The sequence below is a fragment of the Elephantulus edwardii genome, unplaced genomic scaffold, assembly GCF_000299155.1.
Source record: "Elephantulus edwardii isolate Elephantulus edwardi_28Jun2011 unplaced genomic scaffold, EleEdw1.0 scaffold00164, whole genome shotgun sequence".
NCBI lineage: Eukaryota > Metazoa > Chordata > Mammalia > Macroscelidea > Macroscelididae > Elephantulus > Elephantulus edwardii.
Window position 1 is genome coordinate 6,438,191 of NW_006399914.1, and position 9,109 is coordinate 6,447,299.

Consider the following 9,109-nt stretch of genomic DNA (forward strand, 5'->3'; position numbering starts at 1 on the left):
AGTATTCCATTGTGTGAATATACCACAGCTTCTCTATCCATTCGTTTGTTGATGGGCACTTAGGTTGTTTCCAACTCCTTGCTATTGTGAACAAAGCTGTGATAAACATGGGTGTGCATATATCTGCTTGGATGTCAGTCAGCTGGTGGTTTTGAGCTCTGTGCCTTCGGGATTACAGCACAGCTTCTTCCTACTAGGCTACTGGAGCTCACTAAAAGTTATATATTCATATTCAATAGACTGAAAAGTATCAGGTAATTTTGTGAAGGGAAAACTGATACATAATCATATTAAAACATTACAACTCATCTTTTTTTAAAAAAAAAAAAACCCAAACTACTACTCTTAAATCAGCTTGAGAGTCATATACAACCTTTTCCCTCATGACATTGAAAGGCTATGACATTGGAGGACCATTGTGATAAGTCATCTCACTATCAAAAGACTATTAATAGCTGAAAAGTCTCATATGGAATGAAATTATCTTTTCCTTTCGCATATGATACATCCTTCATTTGGATGGTAATTCTTGATTTAAAGTTTCTCTTTGGGTTAATTTTGTCTTCCATAATGCTTATTCTCCTTACAACAAAATCTCTTTTATTTGCAAAATGATAGTCCTTATGGTTTTAATAGTTCTTCTCCTTTTTATTGCTAGTTTATATTCCTTTTCTTCCTATCATTTCCTCCACCTGTAACATACACACACACTCTTTCTTCTTGTTATTTTTATCTTTCCCTTAGGATCAGTACTCTCAAGTCCATGATCCTTCAGGTAAAGAGTATTTCTTTTTTTCCAGTTTGGCTATAGGAGTCAACAAATTATTTCTTCTTGACTCATGGTCATACCTGATTATTAAAATTTAAAAAAGCTAATATAAACTTCCCTTTCATCTGTTAATTCTTGAAGAGGAAAAATTTTGCCTTGTTAACTCAAGTGTGGTCCACAGGCCAGCAAAAGTCATTGGGGTATTTGTTAATGATGTTATCTCTTGGCCTCCATGCCAAACCAAAAATGAATATTTCAAGTTGATTTTGACTCATGGCCACCCTCATTTAAGTTTCCAAGCTATAAATCCTAACAAGAGGAGACCACCTCCTCTCTTTCCCTCTAAGCAGTTACAAACCGATAGATCAGCAGTTCGAGCACAGAAGCTGCTCAGACAGAGAGAGAGTGTCTATGTCAACAGCAACTTTAGCCTTGGAAACCCTACAAGGCAGTTTGACTGTGTACTACAGTGTCATTGTGAATTGGAATCAACACTGTAGTAATTAGATCATATTTAAATTAAAATATGAACATGTCTGATGGTTTCAGAATTCCTAAAGCATTAAATGCAACAATGAGAACACATTCAAAAGAAGCGAAATTCCTCATCTTCTTATTTTCTTCTAATCTAAGCAGACAGGCATGTCAGGGTATTAAGCATCTTCAGCTTTCCTGGGAGAGATAATGAAATATTTTAATTTAACAGAGCCTATGCTAGGATTTCAATGTTCCACACAAGCAGATAATTTAGAGGACTGCTGACTTCCTTCCTCTCAGAGAAAAGACAGATATCTTTTACAAGAACAAGCCCACAGCCTTGGTTTTATTGACACTACATTCTCTCTATGGGAGCTCTTATGGCTTAGAGGTAAGAAACTGTGCTGCAATCCCAAAAGCAAGTGGTTTGAATCCACCATCCGCTCCACCAGGGAAGGAATGGAAAATCTCCCATACTATTGACTGTCTCTAAAAATCTGCTGGACATTCAGCTTTGGGTCGATTCTGATAGCACGCAACAACAATATTCTGAGGTCAGGTAAAATTTTTCAATGGTGTTACATGATCAAAATCATCAAACATAAAATCATTAAATAATGATTTATAAACTATTTATCAAAGAATAAATTTTCACAACACTTACAATTCAATTAGTCCACTCCAATATCCTCCTAATGCCACAGTAAACACAGCAATGGCAAAAATGACTACCATCGTATAGTCAAAGTCAGGCCATGATGGAGAATACATTTTCACAGTAATGTTACTTCCAAGTGTCTGAAAGGCAATATAACTGGTAAAACAAAGCAATTTGTTTTCTTTCTACTGCAGAGTATGGCAGAAATATTTTACATTTCACTGTAGAATGAATACTAAATATCAGATAGTCAACAATACTAGATGTTTGACAGTATGATATATCCTCTAATCAAAAGTATAAGGCCATGCCGTGGACTATTAAAATGTTTCTGTTGTTTATTACATCTTAAAAATGTAGTTTTCCATATAATAATTTTGTTCAGGAATGTGACATTTTAAAAGAAGCCAAGACAAGTGCACTTTGTAATATTAATGACTCCAAGGCAGCCTGTGGAAATGGGAAACAAGTACTTCCCAGTAAGGAACTGTTAGATCTGTGTAGTTTCTTATTAGCAAATGAAACATATATAACAATTAAAATGAAACATTGGTGATTAGAACTAAAGTTGCACTATTCAGAAACTTCATTTAGTAGATAATTACTAATTTACCTGCTTCATATCCTTAAAGTCCTTATTGTTTATAAATGCAATAAGAATAGTCACATCACGAAATTCAGATTTGTTCCCTGAGGGAGGATACTAAAAAAAATTAAAAATTCATAGTTAAAATTTGTATTAGTATATGTATATAATGAAAATAACACAAATAATGTCATTAAATAGACATATATCTTTTTAAAAAGTTATTATTTTAGTGAAAGTTTACAAAGAGCTTGGTTTCATTCATTCATATACACTTTGTTCCCTCCCCTCTCCCAATTCCCTTTGTAACGCTTGTCCTGTTCCAGGCTCCTGACTGTCATACACATACTTTGTAATCGTCCATTCCTTTCAGTTTGTCCTTCCTTTCACACATTCCAGAGCAGTGCTCATTATCTATACATTCTTTCCCTGCTCCCCTCTGCCTCACATACCTTTTTCTTGATGTACTAAGCTTCAAACATTTTTTCCTAATACTGAAGTGTTCTCAAAAATGTTGCAATTCTTTGAAAAGAAAATTAACTGAAATGCAAAACTGGATTCAACAATTAAAAATAAAAAAAGAAAACTGGAATCCTTTTAGCGTACACTTAAAACTGATAAATGTTTGTAGCCTCACTTCCTCCTTCACAAAATGAATGGATTCATGAACATGTGAAAAAGGGAAAACATCTGCTACAATACAGAACAAGCAGTTCAAAACCCTTGCAGCACTGAGCTTATGATACATTCCTAAAACTTATGATTTTATTAGTTTCTAACAAAGTCTTGTTTACTCTACAAACTACAAAATTTTCCAATTAAACGTCTATCAGAACCAGAACTTTTAATTTCAAAGAATCCTACCTATCATCAGACTATCTAAAACTCAGCCTCTAAATCACATACACAGATGTAATTAAATTTCTGTGAAATCTGACTTTATGAACATACACACCAAAAAGTAATTACAGATTTAGAACTTACCTGAACACTGTTATTAGCAATCAACACTGCTTCGGCACCTCCTTTCTGTGCAATTCTGGCTTTTTCAAGAATATGGCAGGTTCCCCACTGTACTACAATTGCTCTGTCCTTTATCCCACCAGGAGGAAGGTCAGAAAAGTTGCATAGTGGCGTGGTAGTCAGATTCATCAAATTAATGGAAGTCTGAAAATTTAAAAAAATGTCATTAACAAGATAAACATTATTCAAAATGCACTGAGTGATAAAGTACTAGGTAATTGGTTTAACATAAAACTCTTTTAAATTAGAAATGCTTTATGACTAACAGCCAGACTTAGAAAAATTTGAAAATTCCTCAACTTGCTTTTTCTAGAAAGAGACATAAATATCTAAGCAAGATCAACAAAATAATTAATTATCATACAACTATTGTTACCTAAAACAGAATTACCACTTCTTCCTCAGTTTTCCAAAATTTTACAATCAAGAAGAGAATCTGTGATTTACTTACTGCATTTTCTAGGGTACTTGGAAGCACTGTCCAATGAGGGTTATACAGCATGCAGTAGTCCTTAGAGGGTAAAATGCTGCCATTTCCAGATGCATGCAGGATTGCGTCCTGAGCAGCCGTCTAGGGCAGGACACAGGAAGTAATTTGGTTTGCACTCAAACAAGAAGGTTAATAAAGCTACTTATATACACATTTGATAACATAAGGAAATGTTCTTACAGTGGTTTTTATTTTCTTCTCGTTTAAAGAGAAGACTTAAGAATACTGATACTACACACATTTGCCAAAATATATTCTTTAAGGAAATAAGTCCGCTTCTTATGGAACTACAACTATGGACTTTATAAGGGTCATATCCTTAGAAAAATTCCAGTCATGATGAAATAACTCTAGTACCTGCTTACAGTCTGAAAATTTTATTCCAAACTCCTATGAATTATTATTTCATTGTTATCTTTAGAAGAGAGCCAGATGAACTTTGAGGCAGAACATTCTCTCAAGTTCCCAAGATTCTGCAACTATTTGCTTGTTCAGAAAAGACCAAATCGAGAGGTTAAAGTGATGGGGGGAAGGAGCTAGAATGAATTTCTTTCATTTCCTCTCATTCTTATAACACAGAAGGAAGACAAGAGGTAAGAAGTGATTGAAGTGAATAATTATTGCTACAGTATATGGAAATGAGGAAATAGTCCACCCAAATTTTAATTAACTAAAACCTTTTTATTCTTTGAGCAAGTCCTTTTTCAAAATCACAGGAGACTGGTGGGGGTTGGAGTGAGGGTGGGTGGGAGACTGCTTGCCAAGTAAAGACAGCGAAATCAGCAGAAACTCTATCCCACACTAAGTGGTCCCCCCCTCGACATCCCCCACAACAGAGTATGTGCTGTGCTTAGCTTAGGTTATACTTTCTGGCGTCAGGTATCTCTGAAACAAGCAGAAACTCTGACTTGACTAGGCACTCAAACTTCTGTTGGACTGGCAAACAGTTTCAGACCAAATATCTTGTGTCCACCTATTTCAGCAGTGACAAGAATACAAAGCAAATGCCTATCCCATCCTTCTAAGGACCCTCACTCTTCTCTCAGTTTTTATTTTCCATCACTGTTTGGGTTTTTTTACTAATTTTCTATCATTTTTTTTTTGTTACTGTGATTTTTCTGGTGGTGGTGATACAATTCCCTACCAATTTTTTCTGCTTCTTCCTTTTTAGCTTTTTCCTTTCCCATGCTGGAATTGTCTTTAATTTTTTTTCTTTTCCTCTTTTTTATCTTTCTATTATGATTCTTCTTCCTTTTGTACCCCTCTCAGAGTTTTTCTACTTTTTTAACACTGCCCAATCTTGTTTCTATTAAGTACCATTTGTTCTTTTGTTTCCCTTTTTCTTTCCCCCATTTAGCAAGAGACAACTTTATCTAGCCACACATACACTTCCCATAGATTCACCTGTTAAGTAAAAGTAAAGACCAGCTCCTGAAAGACTGTAAGCAACACTGTTCCAGTCTGTGTAAAGAATGGCACTGCCAAGCCAAGGCAGGTGGTTCTAATCCACCAGCAGTTCTGGAGGAGAAAGATGATCAGTCTCCTCCTGTGTGAAAAGCTGCTGAACGGTCAGCTATGAGTCGGTTCAGACTCAATGGCAATGAGAGAGTGAGATAGAAACCCTCAACTGCTTTATGCAGAGAGTGAACAGGACTTCACACATACCTCCATCCTATATCAGAATTACCAAAAGATAGGAGGTGCAAAACCAACATTTACCAAATTAGCAATTGGTGCAATATATTTGCATAGTTCAACCAGATATATCAAAACCAAGATAAACATGACAATAACTCCACAATAGCTCAGGGGCAACAGAGAGCATCAGATCACTCAAAATTATCAAGATCAGTTGCTACAAAAGCATCTGAAAAAAAGAACTAGAAAACCTTTTAGAGGAAGACATTACTGGGAATTTCTAAGAAAGAATTTGAAAGAATTATGGTTAAAAATCTCCTACTAATTGGGAAAAACAAAGAAAACCTAGAAAAATTTAAAAACAAAAACTATGCAAGACCAAATAGGTAAAATAAGTGGAAAGTCAGAAACAACACAAAACCCAGCAAACTGAAATTTTTAACACTAAAACTAAAATTTCGGAATAAGTAATACACCAGAACAACAAAAGAGCTGACGAAATGGAAAACAGACTTAGTGAGATGGGGGGAAAAAGGAAAGAAAATGAAGAAAGGATAAGACTTATGGAGAACAATGTCAGGAGCAATAACGTATATGTGATTGAAATTCGAGAACAGGAAGAGAACAAAAAAAAGCACAGAGCAAATGGGTGAAGATCTGCTGGAAGAAAATTTTCCAAATATCATGAAAAAATGAGAAAATATGCACTGAAAAAGCTAAGTGAACTAAAAACAAAATAGACAAAAAAAAAGAAACCACTAAGACAAATCACAGGTAACACAGGTGGCCTAGTGGCAAGAAGCTGTGCTGCAATCATGAAGGCAATCTCCTCCCATGCAATTAACTGCTTTTGATAACACACGGGAAGGCCAGCTATGGGTTGGCTCTGACTCTACAGTACACAAGAAGACAAATCATAATCAAATCTTAAACAATTAAAGACAAAGAATACTGAAAGCAGATCAAGAAAAATAAAGACATAGATGAAAGAGAACCAGTAAGTCCAAGCTCAAATTTCTCAGCAGAAACCATGAACAAAATGTTAATGGACAGACATGAAAACCTTAAAAGAAAAAAAATTTTGCCAACCAAAAATTAAATATCCAGCAAAACTGTCACACAAGAGTAACAGTGAAATTAGGAACTTTCCAGATAAACAGCAACTTGTACAGACTAGACCAAACTTAACAAGAAATCTCAAAAGGAGTTCTTTGGACCCAGATTCAACAATAATAGACAGTTATCTGAAATTAACATATATGAGGACATCTTGCAAAAACAGTCCCAGACAGATGTCCACATATGAGACTAGAATAAGGAATCAAGAGATAGCATTCCCTAAAAGAAGATAAATACAAAGCAAAAAGAAGGAACAAGATATATAGTTATAAAACTCCTAAGTGGAAGAGAAGGTAAGAAGATGTCAAGATAAATTGTATTGTTGTAGAACTGGAATGAGGGTAACCTCCAAGAAAATAAGTAAACTTTCTCAACAAAATTAAAAAGTAGAAAAAAGGGAAATTACTCTCTTTAACAAAGGGTGCTGTCAAAACTGGGCTGCTTCCTGCAGAAAGTTGACGCATGATCCATACTCCTCACCATACAAAAAAACCCAAAACAAAACAAAAAAACACAACCCAAGATGGATCAGAGACCTAGGGGGTCAAGTTCAAAACCATAAAGATCATAAGAGACAAGGTGGGACCAAGCTAGAAGGCCTTACCTATAGTATAATGAGGCTGACAAAAAAATGCAAGAAATACATAATCAGAAAAGGATAAAACTGATGAATGGGACTTTCTAAACAGTAAATCCTTGAAGCATCAGAAACTTTTTCCAACAGAGTGGAAAAAAAAAATCCCACTGAGTGGGAGAAAACATTTTGCAATACCATCTCAGACAATGGTCCTATAACAAAAGTCTATAGAATACTACAGGGCTTCCAGAAGAAAAAGACTGATAAGCCAATTACAAAATGGGCAAAAGACACGGAAAGATTGTTTCACAGAGGAAGATATTCAGATGGTCAACAGATAAATGAAGAAATGTTCAAAATCATTGGCATTAAGACTTGTACACCAATGTTCACAGCAGTGGTAGTTACCATCACAAGAACATGGAAACAGCCCACATGTCCAAACATAATTGATGGATTGAAAATTATGGTACATTCACATGATAGAATACTATGCAGCATGAAGAAACAACAATTTTGTAAATTACAACCTAACTCAGGAAGGACTAGAGAGCATTAAGCCAAATGAACAAACTCAGTCCTGTAAGGACAAATATTGTATAAGACCATTACTGTAGAACAAGTATGAGGATCCAAGGTGGGGGAGAGTGAGAGCAGAGGGGTGAGGATGGGGGAGGGGCTGCACAATTTGATGGGTGGAGGGAGAGGTGGGTGAAAGAAATGTGAGCTATCCGGTGTGAAAAACAATGTATACGAACTTTGTAAACAAACCAGTATAATACTACTAATATTAATAGTAATAATAAACATAGAAGGGAGAAAATAAATCACTGGCAATACGAGAGAGATGCCAAGTCAAAACCTCAAAGAGAGGTTATTTTACCTCAGTAGCAGTGGCAAAGTTTAACAGGATGGCAAGCAATAAATGTTGGAGAGGATGTAGAAAGAATGGAACTCTCATACACTGCTGGTGGGATTGTAAAATGATACAACCATTCTGGAAGGCAGTTTGGCATTTCCTTAAAAAGCTGAACACAGAAATCACATACCAGTAATTCCACTGGTAGGAATATATTTCAAAGAAAACAGAACTGAGACACAAACAGATACTTGTACACTGATGTTCATAGCAGTGTTGTTCACAATAGCAAGAAACTAGAAATAGCCCAAATGAGAAAAATGTGAAATTGTGGTACATTCACACAATGGAATACTATGCAGCACTCAAGAATAACAGAGAGGCTATAGAGCATTACACTGAGTGAACTAACTCAATCTCATAAAGCGCAAATACTGCATAAGGCCATTTTTGTAAAAACAGAAGAATAACTAACTAGTAAGATGTGGGTAAAAGTCCAAAGAGGGGAAGGAGACAAATGGGTTGAGGTGGGGAGATTCACGGTGTCTCAATGTTTGGTAATGGAGGGAGGGGGTGAAGGAATTAGGATAGATTCATTGAGGACTTGAAAAGATGGAGTGACTGTGGGCTTAGATCAATGGCAATTAATTTCATAAAACACTGTATATGGAATATGTATAACATACAATATGAATGAAGCAATGTGTGAAACACAATGTACATGAATGAAACACAATGTATATGAATTGTATACGCAAACCACCATAACAGAAAAAAGACAAGAAAAGTTTAGGACAAAAAAAAGTTTGGCACACATATATTTGGTAAGAAAGAAAAAAAATATAACCTACAATACAAATTATCTTATTAGGGAGAATAAAAGTACACCTGATTCCAATCTCCAATTTCGTAT

The 9,109-nt window shown here is 35.4% G+C and overlaps 1 protein-coding gene across 1 annotated transcript in view; it reads right to left on the reverse strand.

Moving 5' to 3' along the window:
• SPPL2A (signal peptide peptidase like 2A) overlaps positions 1-9,109 on the reverse strand; it is a 66,069-nt gene that overhangs the window by 38,490 nt on the left and 18,470 nt on the right. Inside the window, exons 2-5 of the mRNA XM_006895332.1 lie at positions 3,965-4,084; positions 3,475-3,657; positions 2,518-2,607; positions 1,911-2,044 (exon numbers count right to left, since the gene is read on the reverse strand). Of these exons, the coding sequence (XP_006895394.1) occupies positions 1,911-2,044; positions 2,518-2,607; positions 3,475-3,657; positions 3,965-4,084 (527 nt within the window). The remainder of the gene's footprint in view (positions 1-1,910; positions 2,045-2,517; positions 2,608-3,474; positions 3,658-3,964; positions 4,085-9,109) is intronic.